Here is a 23466-nt window from a genome sequence, read left to right as displayed (position 1 = left end):
AAAGCACCTGACTTGGATAGCATTTCCAACAAAGCTCTGAAGGCAGCAGTCAAAATAGCTCCAAATATGTTTCCCGAGACGTTCACCACATGCCTTAAAGAAGGAGCATTTCCTACACAATGGAAGAAGCAAAAATTAATACTGGCCCCCAAGCCAAACAAACCTTTGGGTGAAGCTTCGTCCTACAGGCCGATATGCCTTTTAAATAATACTGGCAAACTATTCGAACGAGTAATCTATAACAGGTTAATTCGAATTGTCGAAAAGGATGGCGGCTTCGGAGAGACCGCATCAGTTCGGTTTCCGAAAGAGGAGGTCTACAACGGATGCACTTGTCCTAGTAGCTAACACAGCTAAGACCGCACTTGACGAGGGCAAATGTTGTGCAGTGATTACACTTGATGTGAAGAATGCCTTCAATTCCGCTAGATGGAGCAAGATACTTGAGTCCCTAATCAACTTAGGCGTGGCGAAGTACCTGGTGCGTATCGTTGCCGACTTCCTAATCGATAGGATTCTGTACTGCGAATCAAATGAAGGAAGAAATCATACCAAACGACATGCGGAGTTCCACAAGAGTCTGTCCTAGGGCCACTCTTGTGGATTATTATGTATAACGGAGTACTGACCCCAGACCTTCCTACTGGTGTGGCCTCCATTGGTTTCGCGGACGATATTGGTGCGACAATTGTTGCACGCTTTCTCGAAGAAGTCGAGCTTTACGCAAATGAAGCAGTCTATGAGATTAAATCCAGGTTAGAGAATGCTGGCCTACAGCTCGCAGAGTAAAAGACGGAAGTAGCACTTGTTACCCAGCGGAGAAAGTGCACTTCCAGGAAGATCAAAGTTGGAACGCAAACAATTCATTCCTAGCCAAGGTATAATGATTGATCAGAGGTTAAATTTCAGATTGCATGTGGAGGGTACAGCAACCAACGCATATAGTATCGGAGCGCTGGTCGTGAGAATGCTACCAAATATAGGTGCCCCAAGGCCGAGCCGTCGACTTCTTATTTCGAAGGTGGTCAGTTCCATCCTACTGTATGCAGCCCCAATATGGGCAGATGCACTGAAAAATATAGTAAATAAGAGAAAGATTGGAGCTGCGTATCGCATAAGTGTACTCCGAAGATGTTGCCCTTATAGAACAATATCCAATGAAGCAGCTTGCGTCATAGCAAGAATGGTCCCGATTGAGATTCTGCCGAAAGAAATACAACGACTTTTCGATCGAGCGTATCTCACCGGCGAATCGCCTGCCCGTCGGCGACAATTCGTACGAACTGAAACTATCGCGGAATGGCAGGAGAAGTGAGACGAGTCAGAAAAAGGCCGTTGGACTCACAAAATCATATGGGATACCCGGAAATGGATCGAGCGACCCCACGGCGAAGTAAGTTTCGACCTAACTCAATTCTTGAGCGGACACGGAGGCTATCGAGCATATCTGTATCGATTTGGGCGTGATGATTCGCCATATTGCCCAAAAATTGCAGAGGACGCAGAACACGTCTTTTTTCATTCCCCCAGATTCGAAGCCCAAAGGGCTACATTAGAAGCTACAACCGGGGAGCACTTTACACCCGAAAATATAATGGAACTTATGGTGAAAGCAAAAGGGATATGGATCGAAGTCGAAAAAGTGATTGCAGCCATCGGAAAAAAGCTTAGGCAGGAAGAAGTCATCTGAAAGAATGAACGTGAGAGAAACACGAATATTAACATGAGCGCAGAATAAATTCTGATCCGGACAGACAGACAGACATTGAACCGATTTTAAAAAGGATGGAAAAGGGGCAAGAATGTATACTTTTTCTGTATGAGTTTAAACGCGGTCATAAAGCAGCGGAGGCGACCAGAAACATTGACAGCGCATTTGGAGCTGATACGGTAAGCGAACAAACCACACGGCGGTGGTTCGAAAAATTCCGGTCAATCGACGTAAACCTTCAAAATGAGCCACGTGGACATCCAGGACCATCGATTGATAACGACGAGCTGCATTTGTCAGTCGAATCTGACACATGTTAGTCTGTGAGAGACATTGCAGAGAAACTGGGCGTACACTATTCGACAGTTTCCTGGCACTTGCAACAACTTGGAATGGTGAAGAAGCTTGACAAATGGGTTCCGCATGCCCTTACGGAGCAGAACATGGTGCTTCGAATGGAAATTTGCAGTTCTTTACTCTCACGCAACAGAAGCGATCTCTTTTTGCATAGAATAGTGACATGTGATGAAAAGTGGATATTATACGGCAATCGTCGCCGATCAGCACACAGGTTAGATGCTGATGAGCCACCGAAGCATATGCCGAAACCGAGCCTCCATTCGAAGAAGGTAATGCTGACTGTTTGATAGTCTACAGCTGGAGTTATCCACTATTCTTTCATGGCACCTGGAGAAACGATAAATGCACAGAAATACTGTGTCCAACTCGAGGAGGAAATGCACCAAAAATTGAGTATTCAACGGTCGAGATTGGTCAACAGAGATGATGTGATACTCCTTGACGACAATGCACGACCTCATGAATCGAGAACAACGGTTTAAAAGTTGGAGGAACTGCAGTATGAGACTCTGCATCATCCACCATATTCACCGGACCGACTATCACTTTTTTAAGCATTTGGATCATTTTTTGGCGGAAAAACAATTTAGGAATGAAGAGGTCATAAAAATTGCCTTCGACGAATTTATCAACACCCAAAAATTGGACTTCTACGAAACTGGCATACATGCTCTTGTATCTCGCTGGGAGAAGGGTTTTGAATCGACTGGGCGCCTATTTTGATTAATTAAATAAATTTTTGTAAGCGGCCATTTCATGTGCCACAACCTAATATAATAGTATAAGATGGACTTCCTAACTGGCTACGTGGAACCTACAGACATAAATTGGAAAAGGAGGATATATCTAAAGTGAAATTTCATGAGTGCGTTACGTGCTAGCGTTTCAATTTTCCGAGAATGCGATGTACCTACCCACTCCAGTGGAGGGTTCCCATCTATCAGGTAAAATAGGTGAACAGCGTCGTCCTGCTGGCTGGGCATTTGCATCAGTAGAACTACCGAAGCAGGTCCTCCAGAATAAACTCCACCCAATCGGTACACGGTAAGACATTCAGGTAATGCATGAATGCAAGTGGCTTTTTTGTATTAAAATTTAAACGTTATCTCTTAACAACTAACGGACGTGATAGTATTGTTTTGAATTTGTTTGTTGTTCATGTAAGGTCTCTTACTCTACTCTTTGATATCATATTTGTTTCGTAAGTTGTTCGTTATTCCTATTTAGTTTCTGCTCTACTGTTTTATATAAGCAATTTCTTGTTCAAACGTTAATGTTCAGTGAATAAATAGTTTTTCCATTTTCTTTGAAATTTCATAAAATTTTGATGGATTAACAGTTTGTGATCGATTTTATTATAATTCTGATTATAAACACGTCAAAAGTCCAATTTGATATCAATATATGGAAAAAAAGAGATGGAAATTTGATAAATACAAATACAATGAGTAGCAAAAGGCAGAAACCAGGCCAGTCATGTTTCTTCTTGTGATACAAAACAGATACTTTTTGATGGATTTCAAATTCACGTTTTCTTGTTTACGCTTCCGCATCATACGCACGATGTAAATTGATTAAAACAGTCACAAAGGTTGACTTTGACTCAGCTTATGAGTGCAATATACGAGTAATTTGTTTTTTTAGTCTTCAATTAAGTGTCGATTGTTGTTATTGTGCTTTTTAATGAATTAAGTGAAATGTGTCCGTTTCATTTGACTGTTATGCAACCATAAGTTTGTATGTTCCGGTCATAGGAAAGATATTTACTGCAGCTCTCGGATTGAGCTCACTGAATCGTACATTTCTCTTTTGAGCTAATGTCAACATGCTCCAATTCACGTTCGATTTCATCGTCATCTTCGATACTGAAATTATAGAAAAATAAAATAGATTTCTTAAAAATTAAATAATTTTCTCCAAACAAAATCAAATAACTTTTCTGCTAAGATTGTGTAGAGCCGGGCTGAGAGTGGGCCATCCAACTGACGAGGGTCTGCTATTCCCAGCAAGATTGCTAAGAATAAGGAGGCCGGTACTGTCGTCGAACAGGATGAAAAGGACTCCTCACTAAATACTAGACAATTGTTGAGGATTATAACAGCAAACAGCTGGCACACGAATAAAAGGCGAACCCCACCACCCTCAAATGAAATCAATCTCAAGACGATGTCGAACAAAAGCACAAGCGTGAGCATCTCCTGGACACCAAAGCCGAACACACGGGATCCATCCCCTGCTTAGATTCCTCTCAGGTGGTCCGCGGATTCCACGTTATAGCTTGCGAGGACCAATTCTCCAGGGACTTTCTCGGTTCGTGCGTCGCTAGGATCAGCGACTCCTGGGAGGTCATAGAGGTCAACGTCATCCCCTACGACGAAATTCCCAGGAGACCGGTGGCTCGCATCTAGTTGCCGAAAATCTGCATAGATGAGGACAAGCTCGTCCAATCTGTGCGTCTTCAACACCCCAGGACTCCCATGGACGACCGGGTAGTTGTCAAAGAGGAAAAACCCCAGACAAACAACCAACCTTTTCTGATCCGTATAAGCGGCTAATGTCTGGAGGTACTGGAAAAGGTAAACTATAAAGTGCGATTCGGGGTCAGGAAAGCAAAGGTGAAAGTGTTCCGCTCTGCAAAAATGGACGACGACCTAGATCTAATCGACAACGAGCGGTTGGAGGAGATGAGGATCGACAGTCCGAAGAGGACCGACCCCACGCAAGCAGATCATACTGATTGTAACACAGATAAATCTGCAGCACTCGAAGTGCGCCTCGGCTAATCTCGGACATCGACATCGCACTAATACGACCGAATCAGTAAAGGGCTCCAAAGCAAATATTATAACTTATTCCACAGTACAGGAAATGCTGATCAGGACAAACCTAGAGCATGTATCCTCGCCAAGAAGAGTCTGCACGCTCTTTTGTGTCCGAACCTGAGTTCCAACGTCCTAGTCATGGTCAAACTGGAGCAGGCGGGGGCAGAGAAAATGTATATTTCCTTGGCTTACATGGCTCACGACCGATCAGCACCATAGCAACAAAGAAGGCAAACCTCTTGATAAGCTGCGACGCCAATGCAAAACATACGCTTTGGGACAGCTCGCAAATCAACGAAAGAGGTAAGTCTTTCTTTGATTTTTTTATTACTACAAAACTATCTGGGTGTCACAGAGGCAGTACACCAACCTGCCGTTTCCCCAGCTCGGAGAACTGTGACGGTTGAGAGGAGGTCCTTGATATCACCCTACTAACGGACAATAGGGTTCTTAAAGTGGAGAACTGGAGAGTGTCTGACCAGATCACAGTTGGATATTTTTCAGTCTAAATTTCGCAACAGAGGTCTTCAAACCCTTTAGAAGAATCGACTGAAGTGGCCGTGAGCAAACTTGCAAGATTGACAGATGAACTGGAGCCAAAGATCGGGGTTCTGGAAAAGGCATTCGATATCGCCTTAAAAGTCTCGTGCCCTGCTAAATGTAGCAAAAACACACCGCCATCGTGGTGGAATAAAGATCTCTGCAGCCAAGGAAATATTCAACATCTGTTACAGGCAGCCATACATGGACTGCCTCAAGAAGTACAAGTCGGCCATCTAGACCGCCAAGAGGTTGGACTATTGACAGAACATCGAAAGCACCAGCGAATCCGCGAAGCTCAGCAAGATTCTGTCCAAGGAGCATAGGAGTCTATCCTTTTTTAAAATGTCGGAATCTTCTGGTGAAACCTTGGAGTTGCTGGTTCAAACGCACTTTCCTGCCAGCGAGGAGGACTGTGAGTCAGAGCCTTGCTTGGAGGGTTTGTGGCCACCCGAGCCGTGCAAGGCTATCAACTCGGTAATTAGCGAAGATAAGATCACTTGGGTTATAAACAGCTTCTCTGCATATAAATCTCTGGGTCCACATCGCTTAATGTCAGTCATGCTACAGAAGCGGCAGGAAAGGATTGTGCCATGGCTTGTTGAGATTTATTTATTTTACGGTGCGTACCCCAGTCCTGGAGACGTGCACGAGTGGTTTTCATACCGAAAATGGACAGGTGCGGCGATAAGTCCGAAAAGGATTTTCGACCAATCAGCTTCATTTCTTTCGTGTTGAAGACCCTAGAGCGGGTTCTGGACATCCACTCAAAAGCGATTATGGAGAGAAAGCCTTTCTCAAATGCCCAGCATGCCCACCTCAACGGCAAATCCACAGAAACCAGAAAACAAATGGACGAAATTTTACGAATACTGGACAGCAGCGGAGCAAAGGTAGTTTTGTATGACGACGACTTGATGATATTAGCGTCAGGGTTGTTTCCGTTCATTATGAGTGACATAGAATGGCATAAACCCAACCAAAACAGAACTGATGCTATTCACCACCAAGAGAAGGGTACCTGAATTCTACCCACCACCTGCCAGTAAGAGAACCTTTGCAAAGAAATAGTGTTTTCCGGGCGAAGATGGTTCTCTTGATGTACACCGCTGTGGTGCGTCCCATACTAACGTACGGCTCTATTGTATGGTGGCAGGCTTTAAGCGAAAAGTATAATTAACGAAGCAGGATTCATAGAACCGCATGTGCAGGTGCTACTGGGGCTTTGCAATTCTGCCCGCAGATGCTCTCACGCTGGCGGCGTATTGCAATGTTATGACACAGTATTCTTCACCGATGGACCAAAGATGATATATGGAATCAGTGTGGGAGTTTTCATGAATACACAGTCATATGATTTCCCAGATTTCGCCAGTGTATTCCAAGAGGCAGTACTGGAAGTCTGTCGATGACTGGAGCGTAACATCGACAGCCAAGCGGCCATGAAGGCCTTGTACTCAGCAACGACATCCTCCAGGCTGGGTTGGGTGCACAAACGCGCTGGACAGTCTGGGCGGCACGCTCAAGGTCACCCTCCTCTGGGTACCCCGTCATAGGAACATAAAGGGAATGAGCGGGCTGACGGATTGGCCCAATGGGACTCTACTCTTGGCAGTCCTTCCGCTTATAACAAAACTCGACCGCGAAAGCTCCTTTGCCAGACGCGTGCAAATGTATACAAGATTACGGCGGTCTAGACGGGGCACTGGCCCATAGGTGACCATGCCGCCAGGCTGAGCGTACCCTACAATTCGCATTGCCGAACCTGCGGAGAAGAGAGGGAAACCCTGCTGCTCGGAGCGTCCACTGATACCTACATGCCAACCCCATTACTCGGCATAAAAGCCAAGCAATTATATCTCAGTTTTGGAATAGCAATTGCCAATATGTCCCGTATATTATATTGTGTAAGCAAGGAGATATCATTCAGCGCAGCATTTATAGAAATATCAAGCTCTTGAGTACCATCTATAAGATATTCGCAATCTCGTCAGCCCCAGAAAAATAGGCTTCGCTCCAGGCGAGTGAATCAGCAAAGATCAATTTTTTCTGTACGAAAATCGATAGAAAAACTATTAGAATATGACCATTAGTTGTTCCTGTACCCGACAATGAAAGAATTCGATGTCGCGGCAAAATTAGTAAGATTGACTAGGCTAACTTTGACCAATATGTGATGCCAAATAAAAGCAAGGATCATGGCGACGGAGTGTACCAACCGCCCTCATTCAGATCGAACAAACAACAGCAATAACACCCTAAAAGTACTGGTCAATTGGAAACAATAAAAATAGGAGAGAATAACACAAGCTATAAGAGTTACGATGACAAGAATTGTGCACGGTTATTGGCAATCAGCAAAACTTTTTTCAACCCCCAAAAACCGATTGCCTCGAGAATATTTGCCGAGAATAATTGCCATAGGGTCCGAGCTCCTGGTGTACAAGAGAGATGCTCGCACTCATCTTCTGCTATTCTGGACCCTGGGGCGTCCTACTCGTCGGCTATTTTGAGAGAGTAGATTCCATTGCATGGCGTAGCCAGCAATGCAATTGTCACCTCTTCTTAGTATGTGACCTTTCCACTGCCACTTCCATCTTCTGATCATAGTGCGTACGCGTGACAGGCCCGTGCGTCGACCAAGTTTTTCGTTTGAAATAGTGTCGGGCCAGCGAACTGAGATGATACGATACAGACAAGCACTGACGAAAGATTTGAGTTTTTGAGCAACAGCGGGTTTCAATTTCCACGTTTTACGCCCATGTAGCAACACAGAAAGAATACCAGTAGAGAACAGTCTTGACTTGATCTTGGTGTTGAGATAACTGCATTTCCAGATTTTAGACAGGGCGGTGAAAGCAGATCTCGGTGCCATTGTTGGCAGAAATAATGATTCCTAGATATACAAATTGATGCAGATAGGAAGAGTCCGATGACCCTTCAGACTAAAACTAAATGTTTATAAAAATCCACTTAGAAATACTTACGCCTTCTCCTGACTATGTAAATGCTGAACAAGTTCATCACGTTTATTCACTATTGAAACCAATTCAGCCAAAAGTAGCGCTTCACGTTCCCTTTGTGCCTCTGATTTGCGCCAATCCTCCACGGAGAGCGCCGCCCGCAATTCTTGATTTAATAAAGCATATCTTCGCTCAAGATCATTTTCTTGCTCTCTGCAGGAAAGAAAAAAAATCCAATAAATATATAATACTCAAGATGGAGCATTGATTGAAACCTACAAAATGTTCAACTGCATTTGTCGTCGCAGTAAAGCATTCTTTTTGTTGACTAGAGTAAACCATTGTGATAGTAGTTGTTCTTCTGTCTCCTCTGACTCTGTGAATGTTTTAAATGATTCAAAATATGAGTATCTGATGTTATTCGTATCTAAATATATAAAATGAACCAAACTACGAAACTACTCTCAAAACAACATTGAAACTTTTAGAAAAATCAGTAGATATTAAAAAACTTGGTTAATCTGTGCAGTAGCTGGCGGCGCCAATCATTTTCAATGATTGGGTTCGATATTTTTATCTAACTTTTGAACGATTATAAAGATATCGATTGTTAGTAAGAATAAAACTGTTTAATTAGTCGCTTGCAACAATTTCGCTGTTCATATAAAATACTCGAACTAGATTGTTTCAAAATTGTGCGAATGTTAAGAATGCAGTTCAGTTCAACTCTAGGAATATATATTCAACGGCGAAGCAAAAGCTCTCCTGCTCGCACTTTACAGCAATTAAATTAAAGTTTTTAATGCGATCATATAAACAAGGCGTTAGCGAATGTTTCAGTGGCAGCAGCGTAGCAATCTAAACATAACGCATTCTTTAACATTTCAGCCGAAATCAATGACTACTGACCACGTCGTTCTCGACTCTTTGACAGCCTTCGCAGGAGAAAATTATCGTGATCTTGTAAACGATTGCTACTACTATTATTGTTGATAATACGATCACATTTTCGGCTGCGATTTTCGCTTTCGCCATCACTATTATCGCTACTATCACTGCTTTCAATGTTATCTCCTTCGTTACTGGTCTCTTCGTATACGCGTAAATTTAACCTAACACAACCACCACCGGGACGTAAAAATCTAAGGAAATTGAAACCGTATGAATTACTTGCGTTTCCACCCATAACAGCGCGTAATTTTTTTTCCAGAGTGCTGGCTTTCAGATCGACAGCTTCTTGTTCACGCTCGAGCGCTTCCAGTTCGCTCTCGATGTAAGACATTTGATCGCCACTCTGTGAAAAAAGAACCACATTTGCTTATTGAAAGTATTTGCTGTAAAGACCAGGAAAAAGAGGCGTGGCATACCTTCTTCTCATTCTTGGGGGATATTCTCTCCAAAACTGAATTGAATGACTGCAACGGACTGTTGCCGTTCCTTTCAAACTTTCGACTAGGGCTATCATGCCCGGCTTTGTTTATATCGCGTGGTGGTGTGATCCTATCGCGGTTCTTAGATGGTGATATGAGTAAGGGTTTTACCGGTGATCCTCCACCCATTGCAGGTCCTTTATCACTCAACGAATTGAAAGGATATTCTTCTCCTCCGCCAATATTTATAGGTGAAATAGTACGATCTGGCGATAATGGAATCTTTTGTGGGAACATAGGTTTAATCGGTGACGTGGGACTGTCTTGACTATTTGATTTCAACCGCGTTTCAGCAATAAGGCGGCGAGCATGTTCTCGCAAGCGTTGTTGTCGTTCATCCTGCAAATTTGAAAATAATCGTATTAATATTTTAACATAACATTCAAAATGTCCAGCCATAGTCGGGGCTAAAAGAATGCTATTGAGTGCTGAGAATAGTGCGGAAAGTCGTAAACAATCTAAACTTGAAACGAAACTACGTGCGAAGCAAACTTTACTTACATCTTGGCTACCTTTCCCGTTCTCCACTGTACTACTTTTAAATCTCTCCATCATGGCTCTGGCTTTCTCACTCATTTCCTTATGCCTAAGCAGTAACTTCTATAAAAAATAAATCACACAAAAACAAACATTTTGAAATTCGAAAAAGAAGCAAAGCCAAAAGGAAATTCAGTGCATTCGCGAAAAGAAAACTGCGAAAATTATCGTTCTAAAGTAAATAAGAACTAAATTTTAAATTTTCTATAAAATTAAGGAAATGAAGCAATTTTCGTTTTCAAAATTTGAAGTTCGATGAAACATTAAATCTCCAGCAAAACAGATACCTCCTTCATCGTTTCTCCTTACTAGTCAGTCATAGCTATGACTATAATAGCTTTGAGCAAACTGTTTGAAGTTTCTGTCCTTGAAATAAGGATCGTAAAACACGCATCCAGATAAATAGGTGGAATAAATCATTAAAAATATTAGGCGATGTCGGCTTTACGGTTTATCAGCGCAAAGATAAATGATCAGACGTTGCGTCACCTCTGCCCTAGGAGCAGCGTGATCGAAACGGCTCGTAACATGACTATGAATTATACTGAGCATGTTCTTTTTTAAAAATTGCGGGGTCCTAAGTCCGGTTGCTGCCGGGCCGGACCAAATGGAGAGAAACTTACACTCTCTTTTTTTTGTGCATATGCTCTGTTATGTTGGCTGCCATTTAAGTTGTCTAAGCTCCCTCGACGATTACCTACCTTGTCCTTGGGGGGAGCTCAGTAAGGAAGATCCTCCAGGGAACGGGAGGTGACACCTGAAGCCAAGCGGTAATCAAAACCCCAAGGTGTGACTACCGTCCCGAGGGCTAAATGGTCACAGCGGTTAAGATGTGGCCGTAAACGGTGAACTCTGGATACCAGGCGACCCCCAGTTTCAACTAACCTTATCTCGACAAAAAGGGGCTCTGCCGAGATCGACTTACTTTCCCCGATAAAATTGAGGCCATGGCAGCCAATTATGAAAAAAACAAAAACATAAACCTGTTAAGCAAACACAATTAAACCTCGATCGTGACGATCCAACCCCGAGTGAAGGGGCAACCCTTAACTCATCGATGGAGAACCTGAGTCTAGACTCAGATTCTCCACTTACTCAGGTGGGAACCAAGCCAATTGGGACCCAGTCCTTAACGGAAGAGCCAAAGCAGGCCCGTTCTGTCAGCACTTCTGACCCCAGGCTCCAATAGGCGCCACCTGCTGAGACCAAAGTCTTGCCCATGGGTAAACACCTGTCCACGAACAGCAAACAGCCTTCGGGCAAACCGCCTTCGAGCAAACCGTCTTCGGGCAAAACCGCCTTCGGGCAAACCGCCTTCGAGCAAAGCGCCTCCGGGCACAACCCAAGAGCTGTGCCAACGACAACGGTCCTCGGGCGATCCTAACTCTTCGACCCCAAAGGCAGCAAAGAGAGCTCGGCCGGCAATTGCTAAGCCTTCATTTGCAGCCAAGGCTATTGAAGCCGATGCATTGGTCCTGTATGACGACTCTAATCCACCCGCTACGACACTGAGCAGTGCGAACAGCTTAGGAGGAAACTCCTCCCGGGGACCGGGAGGAGTCACTCCCGGGGGACTCACGAAAATCGAGGAAAATTGAAAATTTCCATGACCCCCCGGTGGTAAAAATTGCTAAAATGCAAAATCGACGGATTTCCTCGCGCGATACCTCGTTCGAACGGGGAGGCGACCCAGATTCAGGAAATGCAAGAATTTTCACTCTACCATGTCGGAAACGCAAGATATAGCGGAAAAACGACGGCCCGAGGGACTCACGAAAATCGAGGAAAATTGAAAATTTCCACGACCCCCGGGTCGTAAAAATTGGCAAAAATGCAAAATCAACGGATTTCTTCACGCGATACCTCGTTCGAACGGGGAGGCGGCCCAGATTCAGGAAATGCAAGAATTTTCACTCTACCATGTCGGAAACGCAAGATATAGCGGAAAAACGACGGCCCGAGGGACTCACGAAAATCGAGGAAAATTGAAAATTTCCATGACCCCCGGGTCCCTGGGGGACTGCATCCGCGCAAGGCATTAAGCTTTGCTTTGAGTCGGTAGGTGTATACCGTAAAATGTTACGGCTGAACTTTACCGACGAAGACACGAACGAGTGGCTCAGGTAGTACTGCTCTTTCCTCAACGATGTGTGGAAGGGTGCGCGACTAACCTTGAAAAGGGTCTCTGAGCTTCCATCGGCCAAAAAGTGCTTCCTCTGGCTTCCAGAAGAAGAGCGGAATGGTGCTGGGGTTCTAGAACAACTTGGTGTGCAGAAAAACCTCAAGATTTCTACCTGGTTGCTGCTAGGCAGCAAAACAGAAGACAGCCGATAGGCCGGGAAATTTTCCCGAACTCGATATAAAGAAGGTTCAGGAAAAATAGAGCTGCCGGCTCTGCTATGGGCTAGGGACCGTCACGTTTAAAGTTTCGGCTCCTAAAACCATTGAAGGGGGTGTGCAGCCCTTGGCATCTTCATCTGAAACGTAGATGAGCTGCCGCGCGGCTTGACGGTCTGCCCGCAGAGAGATTTATCACTGCGCTGCTGATCTGCTGCTGCCACTCGTACGGAAATCTTGGCAATCCGAGATCTTTTCCAGACAGTGGAAGAAGGGGATGGTCGCTAAGACTCCAAAAAAGGGTACCCGTTTTGAGTGTAGCAATTGAAAGGGTATCTGCGTGCTCCCTGCCATCACAAAGATAATAGCTAAGATAATGTGTGGAAAGGATCAAAGAACATCTCTAAAGCTTGATCGATAGAGAGCAGGCCGGCTTCCGCTCGAGATCCTCCTGCAATGACCACATCAAAAACCTACGGATAATTTTGGAACAGAGTGCCGAATTTATAACTTCGCTATCCCTGCTCTTCATCGATTTCGAGAAAGCTTTTGATAGCGTGAACAGGGAGTGTATCTGGAGTGCTCTACGCAGGGGGAACTATCCGGAGGAACTAATCGCTATTATCAGAGCGACATATGATGGCGTAAAATGTCACATGCTACACCGAGATAAAATCTCGCAGGATTTTGAGGTCGAAAGTGGAGTCCGCCAAGGTTGCACCCTGTCACCGAAATTATTTCTTTTTATTATCGGTGACGTTCTCCATGCTGCCCTGTCCGGAGGACGTGGAGGAATTCAGTGGATGATGACATATTTCCTCAAACCCCGCGACTATGCTGATGACATCTGTTTGCTCTCTCATCATTCTCGCCGGGTCATGGACCTTGGCCAAATGGCTCTGGATTTGGAAAGAGAGGCAAGTAGAATCGGACCGAAAATAAACACCAACAAAACCAAGCCTGACGGGAAGAGCATTGAAAGCGTCAATCAATTTGTATATTTACGAAACGTGGTTGCTGTCGACGGCGGCACCCAACTAGATGTTGCCCGACACATTAACAACGCCAGATCCGCTTTCGCTCCCCTGTCTAAAATCTGGAAATGCAGTTATCTCAACATCTTAGTGTTGGTATTGTTCTGTGCTAGTGTTTTTTATGTGTTGCTATATGGAAGTAGCACATGGAAAGTGAACTCCACTGTTACTCAGAAACTCCAAGCTTTCGTCAATACCTATCTGCATCGTATCATCGGAGTACGCTGGCCTGACACTATTTCAAACGAACAACTTGGTGGGGGCACAGGCTTGGCACTCGTATGCGATGTGATAGGCAGACGGAAGTGGCAGTGGATAGGTCACACATTAAGGAGGGGCGACAATTATATTGCAGTGGAATCACTCTCTAAAGATGGCCGGTGGGTCGCTCCAAGGACACTTGGCGTATAACAGTAGAGGAGGAGTGGGAGTGTCTCAGGAAGCCGTGAGGAGGAGCTGAAGCGCATTTTAGTTAGGTGCGAGCGCTGGATGTAGCCGTGGTTGACGCCCTATACCCCAACAAGGAGTGAAAGGCCACCATATATCATATATTTGTTATGTCAAATGACGTCGCACTTTGGAAGCAACGCAGATCTGAAACTTGGAGACCAAAAACCATCCCAACTCATTCATGGAATGGGGTTGAAATTAAGCAAGAAGAAAGAAGAATTTAAAAGCATGCAGGAAGTGTCCAGGCGGCACTTAATATTTCAGAGGCCACACGTATGTCACGGTTATCCAAAATGACCGCTAAAACCTTAGAAATGTAAGATTCTGCCATCGTCACACCATCGTCATCTCATCATCATTTGTACAAAATAAGCTGCGGAGTCAATTGAAGATCCATGGTCGCCTTGACCGCATTAGTGCTGGTCAGTTATCAGTTTCAATACCCGATTCATGGTGCTGGTATCATTGGAGGTTCCACGAGAACGCATGGAAATGTCAAGAGCTCTGTTTGTGGGTCTACAAAGAAAAAGTTGCGAGAAACTAATTACAGGGATTTCGAATTCAGCATATGAAAGCGCTGCTAAACAAAGCAAACTCCACATTTATGATTAAATTTTGGGTCGAAAATTTTTAATAAACAGGGTCACTGACATTTCAGCTGGTTCATTGCGGTGGCATATAACCACACCAGTTGGTCGGCGATCAACACCTATGGACAACGTTATTGCGGGCCTCGACTTGCACATGAAATTCATCTGGAAATTCTTCGTTGCTGACGTCCAGAGGCCAGCGAATGATGTAAAGAATAAATGAATAATCGACCCGCACCTTAAGCTATTGTCGCGAGAGGGTATCTTAGTTGTGTGAAATATCTTTCGGTTTTTACGGGGGTAAGAAACTAGCTTTAAGTTAGTGGCCAACGAGGAGCGCAACACTACATCGTTATTAACGGACCACCAGTTGCAGAGAGGCCTTGTCAACTCAAGCCTCGAGGAGCCTGAAAATCCATCATGTTTGAAGCTATAAGCTTCCGGTCCTTAGCTTCATTGATTGGGAAAGGACGGAAAGGTACTAACGATTTTCTTCCGATAAAGGAAATTGACTTTTCAATAGATACCAGGGGTCAAGCAGCACACTTCAGAATAGGCTGACGCAGAATATAGCTCCCTGAAGCTAACCAGCCAATCTCTCTCTTAGGGTGAACTGTATCTCCTCTAGGACGATGTGTGGCTTTTCAGAGGGCAAGCCTCCCGTCTACCAAGACCATTAGTGAGGTGACCCTACTATTAACAAAACGCTACGGATCTAGACTAAGGAGGTCGAAAAACACCTCCCCCGATCTAGGGTGTCATGTGAACCGTGCCCATTGGATAGTGTGCAATCGGGAGTAACTGCCTGTATTTGAACGGAGCCTCACTGATACTTGGTCGCCTTAGGGACCCCTCGTTTAGGGTTTAGCACCCAAACTAAAAAATATTAGGTGATGACGGCTTTATGGGTTCTTAATAAATCATATTTGAGAAAATAGTAACTCAAACTAAATGGAGGCAAGCATCATAAGATGTGCGTGCCGATATAAAAATATCCCTTGCAAAAACTAATCAAATTATCTACTAGCAAGAGTAAAAGATACTTTCTTTTGAGGTCGTGCATAACTAAAAATCATTTATACGTCTATGAAATATTTGAAGCAGAAACTCTATAAATCTGAAACTTGATAAAATTTTGCAAAAGAACTACAAACCCCAATTCAAGATGGTAACAATTCAGAAAAATATTGTGCTGTATCTTCGAGGAAGGAGTAAAACCAAACGAAAACTCTATTAATGTCGTCAAACTTACGTTTGTGGTGCTTGGGTCTATGCTTGGCGTTGTAGTTTTATCACCATTATTAACATCGTTTGCTGTAACTACTGAAGTCTGACTATCACGCTTATTGTTGCCACTATCCTCTTCGTCGTCACTTCCAAATGGATCGGTCAATTCTCGTCGAGTCATTAAAACTGGTCTATCTTTGGTTTCATTGGTGCCATTGTTTATGGTATTTGTCGTTGTTACTGCCGCTGTACTATGATTCGTTGTATTTGTTTGTGCTGTTGGTGTAGAAATTGCTGATTTCGACTGTTGTTGTTGGATATAGTTGTTTGTTGAGTTTTTATCTTTAGCTGGTGAGAGAACTTTCACCAGCAGATTCTTTGAGTTGGCTAAAATTAAGTTTTTCATATCCTTCTTTTGAGTTGGTGATAGGTTTCCACCGTTATTTCCGATTTCATCAAGACTTTGCAACTGGGCTTTCAGATGATTCAGGTTGAGGATATTCTCCGATAAATCTGATTTGTAATTGCCGATAACGTAACTGGTTTCATCAGAGGTTTCACCTTTAAAAAGAGATTGTTTAGAAAATTAGTGACAAATTGTGGTCGTTTGTTTTTAAAGGTAAAAAATATTATTATTCAGCGAAGTCGAGAGAATAATGCATTCCACAGTGGCCTGACCTGTTTACAGGATAACATTGTCTTCAAACTTTAAATTCAACCTCAGCAACCGGAAGGGACTACAGGTTTGGTACTTGGAACATGCATTACCTGTTCAGGCCTGGCAGTCCGAGAAAGGAAATAATTAGGTGGTGAGGTATTTGAGTCTTGAACGCATACACTTTTTAAAAATGGGAAAAAAATTAGAATACGAGAATGGGGCACAGAGCCACAATGTATTTCGCTCGTAATGTCATAGACTTCTGACCAATGAATTAGATCGCTTCGAGTGAAAACTGCATTTTTTAATTAATCAATGTTCTACACGTTCAAAGGAAGACAAGGACGACCCTTGAACAATGTGAAAATAGTAGGTGGCGACTTAAATGCGAAGACCAGAAAAGAGGTGATGTACCATGGAACTAAAGGGAGTTATAGCCTACACAATATAACCAACGAGAATGGAAGCAGGCTTATAAGATTCATTTCCAGAGGTGGCAAATGCCTGGATAGATATCACCTTTGTGAATTTTCAAGGCCAAAATTTCGCTGTGGTGGAACTTGCCAAGCAACACGCAAGGAACCTTCTTAACAGTGGGAAAATCACAATTAGGAACACGTTTGCAATCTGCCGGGGATGCGATAGGAGGGTAGCAGCGTCTGATGAAAAGCTCAGGGCGATGTCCGCCCTTCAGATTGGCAATGAAAAAAGCCAGGACGAGATTACCATGACCCTCATGCTGCAGATCAACATGCACCGAAATGCAACCGCTCATGAGTTGCTCGTGCTAGTCGCTGCGTACTGTCAGTACTCATAAGTGAGCAATATTGGAACGAGGATCCAACTTCATGACATCTGACCTTATCAGGTACCGCTGTAGATTAGGTTAGAGGCAGCATCCGCCTCAAGGTCCTTGTCCAACCCCGAAGGGTGGCTTTCTCTGGGTTCGGTGCTTAGGGATAACGTTTTTCACCAACTATCTAACACTGAACGAGAAGACACAGGACTGTCGATGCTCTGGTTGATGTTGTCAGATGCTTTTCGGCGGTGGCTTCAATGCTCATGCACTTGAATAGGGCTTTACCTGTGACATCTCATCCAGGGAAATGACAGCAAGAACACATTCCCGCGCTCAAACTGTGAAAGAAGAGCCCTTGATCTAACTTTAGCGTTGGAATCACTGGTGTATAGATCACTGGTCCTGGAAAACTTCTCGGCAAGCGGCCATCAACATTTCCTTGTACACCAGCGCGACGCTCTCCCTGTTCGTGGAACGTTGCAAAGATAAACACCGGAAAATTTGTCGAAGCTCTTGGATCAGGGTAGACCTGCGCTGGAGGACATTCCAGAAAACGGTGACACTGTCGTAACTTCAGTTTTGAATCATAACAATTCCTTGTGCGGCTTCCATGTCCAGGAGGACCCCCAGGCGTAGCAAACTTTCTATTTACTGGTGGACGTGGAGAACTGCCGAACTCTAGAAGGAGTGCCATAACCGATGTTTTACACAAAGTTTAACCGCACAAGAGGAGGCATGCAGCACAACGATAGAGTATAAATCAGCCAAAAGGAGACTCCGCAGCGCGATATACAAAATCAAAGTCCACTACTGGCAGGACCTAGTCGACGAGATGAATGGGAATCAGTGGGGACTTGATTATAAACTGATGACCCGGGTCAATGCTATCAGCCATTGGAGAACTGCGTTATAAAATTGCTTAACACATTAACACAACCTGGATGAAGCTGCGTTCCACAGCTGGTGTTTTTTTCGATCGATATGTCAACGAACATCTCAAATCTAAAATTTATCGCAATCGTCCTGTCGCACTCTACGGTTCTGAGTGCTGGCCGACAATAAAAAACAATAAACGGCGTCTTGCGGTAATGGAGCCGAAGATGTTGCGTTGGACTAGTGGCGTGAAACATGCGAATCATATCGACTTGGTTCCCTCATCGTAGGATCCATAAGAGCACAGAGGCGCCAGTAGATAAGACGCTATTTAACCAACAACACCAAGAAACGGGGTGAAATCGACAACGCTATACTGAATAGTGTCGCATCGAGAAGGTGTGGACTTCGACATACTTCATACCAGTAGCCCTGAAAATGCTAGAGGAATTCGGCCAAAAAAATACGGAATGGAAGGTATTTCGGAGACTAGATACCATATAATTGAAGCTTCAGTTTTCAGATTTTTTGGTCGGGTAGCTGAGAATGAGTTCGTGAAAGAAATGATCACTACCCGCTTTTTAACATTAAATATCAGAGATGTGGGGCTCTACTGCAAACGGCTATATTCGATGGGAAACAAAATTTACCCCCCCCCCCCCCCCCCAATTTTCCTCGATTTTCGTGAGTCCTTCGGGCCGTCGTTTTTCCGCTATATCTTGCGTTTCCGACATGGTAGAGTGAAAATTCTTGCATTTCCCGAATCTGGGCCGCCTTCCCGTTCGAACGAGGCATCGCGCGAGGAAATCCGTCGATTTTGCATTTTTGCCAATTTTTACGACCCGGGGATCGTGGAAATTTTCAATTTTCCTCGATTTTCGTGAGTCCCTCGGGCCGTCGTTTTTCCGCTATATCTTGCGTTTCCGACATGGTAGAGTGAAAATTCTTGCATTTCCCGAATCTGGGCCGCCTCCCCGTTCGAACGAGGCATCGCGCGAGGAAATCCGTCGATTTTGCATTTTTGCCAATTTTTACGACCCGGGGGTCGAGGAAATTTTCAATTTTCCTCGATTTTCGGGAGTCCCTCGGGCCGTCGTTTTTCCGCTATATCTTGCGTTTCCGACATGGTAGAGTGAAAATTCTTGCATTTCCTGAATCTGGGCCGCCTCCCCGTTCGAACGAGGCATCGCGCGAGGAAATCCGTCGATTTTGCATTTTTGCCAATTTTTACGACCCGGGGGTCGTGGAAATTTTCAATTTTCCTCGATTTTCGTGAGTCCCTCGGGCCGTCGTTTTTCCGCTATATCTTGCGTTTCCGACATGGTAGAGTGAAAATTCTTGCATTTCCCGAATCTGGGCCGCCTCCCCGTTCGAACGAGGCATCGCGCGAGGAAATCCGTCGATTTTGCATTTTTGCCAATTTTTACGATCCGGGGGTCGTGGAAATTTTCAATTTTCCTCGATTTTCGTGAGTCCCTCGGGCCGTCGTTTTTCCGCTATATCTTGCGTTTCCGACATGGTAGAGTGAAAATTCTTGCATTTCGTGAATCTGGGCCGCCTCCCCGTTCGAACGAGGCATCGCGCGAGGAAATCCGTCGATTTTGCATTTTTGCCAATTTTTACGATCCGGGGGTCGTGGAAATTTTCAATTTTCCTCGATTTTCGGGAGTTCCTCGGGCCGTCGTTTTTCCGCTATATCTTGCGTTTCCGACATGGTAGAGTGAAAATTCTTGCATTTCCCGAATCTGGGCCGCCTCCCCGTTCGAACGAGGTATCGCGCGAGGAAATCCGTCGATTTTGCATTTTTGCCAATTTTTACGACCCGGGGGTCGTGGAAATTTTCAATTTTCCTCGATTTTCGTGAGTCCCTCGGGCCGTCGTTTTTCCGCTATATCTTGCGTTTCCGACATGGTAGAGTGAAAATTCTTGCATTTCCTGAATCTGGGCCGCCTCCCCGTTCGAACGAGGCATCGCGCGAGGAAATCCGTCGATTTTGCATTTTTGCCAATTTTTACGACCCGGGGGTCGTGGAAATTTTCAATTTTCCTCGATTTTCGTGAGTCCCTCGGGCCGTCGTTTTTTCCGCTATATCTTGCGTTTCCGACATGGTAGAGTGAAAATTCTTGCATTTCCCGAATCTGGGCCGCCTCCCCGTTCGAACGAGGTATCGCGCGAGGAAATCCGTCGATTTTGCATTTTTGCCAACTTTTACGACCCGGGGGTCGAGGAAATTTTCAATTTTCCTCGATTTTCGGGAGTTCCTCGGGCCGTCGTTTTTCCGCTATATCTTGCGTTTCCGACATGGTAGAGTGAAAATTCTTGCATTTCCTGAATCTGGGCCGCCTCCCCGTTCGAACGAGGTATCGCGCGAGGAAATCCGTCGATTTTGCATTTTTACCAATTTTTACGACCCGGGGGTCGTGGAAATTTTCAATTTTCCTCGATTTTCGTGAGTCCCTCGGGCCGTCGTTTTTCCGCTATATCTTGCGTTTCCGACATGGTAGAGTGAAAATTCTTGCATTTCCTGAATCTGGGCCGCCTCCCCGTTCGAACGAGGCATCGCGCGAGGAAATCCGTCGATTTTGCATTTTTGCCAATTTTTACGACCCGGGGGTCGTGGAAATTTTCAATTTTCCTCGATTTTCGTGAGTCCCTCGGGCCGTCGTTTTTCCGCTATATCTTGCGTTTCCGACATGGTAGAGTGAAAATTCTTGCATTTCCCGAATCTGGGCCGCCTCCCCGTTCGAACGAGGTATCGCGCGAGGAAATCCGTCGATTTTGCATTTTTGCCAACTTTTACGACCCGGGGGTCGAGGAAATTTTCAATTTTCCTCGATTTTCGGGAGTTCCTCGGGCCGTCGTTTTTCCGCTATATCTTGCGTTTCCGACATGGTAGAGTGAAAATTCTTGCATTTCCTGAATCTGGGCCGCCTCCCCGTTCGAACGAGGTATCGCGCGAGGAAATCCGTCGATTTTGCATTTTTGCCAATTTTTACGACCCGGGGGTCGTGGAAATTTTCAATTTTCCTCGATTTTCGTGAGTCCCTCGGGCCGTCGTTTTTCCGCTATATCTTGCGTTTCCGACATGGTAGAGTGAAAATTATTGCATTTCCTGAATCTGGGCCGCCTCCCCGTTCGAACGAGGCATCGCGCGAGGAAATCCGTCGATTTTGCATTTTTGCCAATTTTTACGACCCGGGGGTCGTGGAAATTTTCAATTTTCCTCGATTTTCGTGAGTCCCTCGGGCCGTCGTTTTTCCGCTATATCTTGCGTTTCCGACATGGTAGAGTGAAAATTCTTGCATTTCCCGAATCTGGGCCGCCTCCCCGTTCGAACGAGGCATCGCGCGAGGAAATCCGTCGATTTTGCATTTTTGCCAATTTTTACGACCCAGGGGTCGTGGAAATTTTCAATTTTCCTCGATTTTCGTGAGTCCCTCGGGCCGTCGTTTTTCCGCTATATCTTGCGTTTCCGACATGGTAGAGTGAAAATTCTTGCATTTCCCGAATCTGGGCCGCCTTCCCGTTCGAACGAGGCATCGCGCGAGGAAATCCGTCGATTTTGCATTTTTGCCAATTTTTACGACCCGGGGGTCGTGGAAATTTTCAATTTTCCTCGATTTTCGTGAGTCCCTCGGGCCGTCGTTTTTCCGCTATATCTTGCGTTTCCGACATGGTAGAGTGAAAATTCTTGCATTTCCTGAATCTGGGCCGCCTCCCCGTTCGAACGAGGTATCGCGCGAGGAAATCCGTCGATTTTGCATTTTTGCCAATTTTTACGACCCGGGGGTCGTGGAAATTTTCAATTTTCCTCGATTTTCGTGAGTCCCTCGGGCCGTCGTTTTTCCGCTATATCTTGCGTTTCCGACATGGTAGAGTGAAAATTCTTGCATTTCCTGAATCTGGGCCGCCTCCCCGTTCGAACGAGGCATCGCGCGAGGAAATCCGTCGATTTTGCATTTTTGCCAATTTTTACGACCCGGGGGTCGTGGAAATTTTCAATTTTTTTTCGTGAGTCCCTCGGGCCGTCGTTTTTCCGCTATATCTTGCGTTTCCGACATGGTAGAGTGAAAATTCTTGCATTTCCCGAATCTGGGCCGCCTCCCCGTTCGAACGAGGCATCGCGCGAGGAAATCCGTCGATTTTGCATTTTTGCCAACTTTTACGACCCGGGGGTCGAGGAAATTTTCAATTTTCCTCGATTTTCGTGAGTCCCTCGGGCCGTCGTTTTTCCGCTATATCTTGCGTTTCCGACATGGTAGAGTGAAAATTCTTGCATTTCCCGAATCTGGGCCGCCTCCCCGTTCGAACGAGGCATCGCGCGAGGAAATCCGTCGATTTTGCATTTTTGCCAATTTTTACGACCCGGGGGTCGTGGAAATTTTCAATTTTCCTCGATTTTCGTGAGTCCCTCGGGCCGTCGTTTTTCCGCTATATCTTGCGTTTCCGACATGGTAGAGTGAAAATTCTTGCATTTCCTGAATCTGGGCCGCCTCCCCGTTCGAACGAGGTATCGCGCGAGGAAATCCGTCGATTTTGCATTTTTGCCAATTTTTACGACCCGGGGGTCGTGGAAATTTTCAATTTTCCTCGATTTTCGTGAGTCCCTCGGGCCGTCGTTTTTCCGCTATATCTTGCGTTTCCGACATGGTAGAGTGAAAATTCTTGCATTTTTGGCCCCCTACATGAGGATGGACGATTCCGTAGCCTACACAATGACGAAATCTATGAGCGATACCATGACCGTCCGGTTGTGGATAAAATCCGGCTCAATAGGTTACGGTGGGCGGGTCACTTAATCCGTATGGATGAGGATGATCCCGCCCGGAAATTCTATAAGGGCAATATCTATGGTAGAAAAAGAAGACGAGGCAGACCCTGCCTAAGATGGAGCGATGGTGTAGGTCAGGACGCCAGACAGCTTTTAGGTGGACCTCGACGCAAAACCGGGACGTCTGGAGTCCCTATTAAAGCAGGCCTAGAGTGGATACCGGTTGTTGCGCCGTTGATGATGATGATGATGAAACTAATTTGCGGTGCATTTCGAAGGATGATTTGCATTTGTTCCCATATAAAGTGCAGTTAACACAAACAATATTGCCGCGCAGACCGCCCACGTCGCTTGGCTAGTCTAG

General features: G+C 45.1%; 1 protein-coding gene across 2 annotated transcripts in view; it reads right to left on the bottom strand.

The window, feature by feature from the left end:
* Nucleotides 1-3403: 3403 nt before the first annotated feature.
* LOC119654564 (EH domain-binding protein 1) overlaps nt 3404-23466 on the bottom strand; it is a 153792-nt gene continuing 133729 nt past the window's right edge. Inside the window, exons 7-13 of one of the 2 annotated variants that reach the window (XM_038060012.1) lie at nt 16027-16562; nt 10328-10426; nt 9764-10165; nt 9567-9690; nt 8676-8772; nt 8421-8609; nt 3404-3936 (exon numbers count right to left, since the gene is read on the bottom strand). In XM_038060012.1, the coding sequence (XP_037915940.1) occupies nt 3858-3936; nt 8421-8609; nt 8676-8772; nt 9567-9690; nt 9764-10165; nt 10328-10426; nt 16027-16562 (1526 nt within the window). In that variant the 3' untranslated portion in view covers nt 3404-3857. The remainder of the gene's footprint in view (nt 3937-8420; nt 8610-8675; nt 8773-9566; nt 9691-9763; nt 10166-10327; nt 10427-16026; nt 16563-23466) is intronic. The other variant, XM_038060013.1, reaches the window with a different exon arrangement.

This window comes from Hermetia illucens, chromosome 4, assembly GCF_905115235.1.
Source record: "Hermetia illucens chromosome 4, iHerIll2.2.curated.20191125, whole genome shotgun sequence".
Taxonomy (NCBI): domain Eukaryota; kingdom Metazoa; phylum Arthropoda; class Insecta; order Diptera; family Stratiomyidae; genus Hermetia; species Hermetia illucens.
Note: the sequence above shows the minus strand (reverse complement) of the source record. Positions and strands in the feature narration are given on the sequence as shown.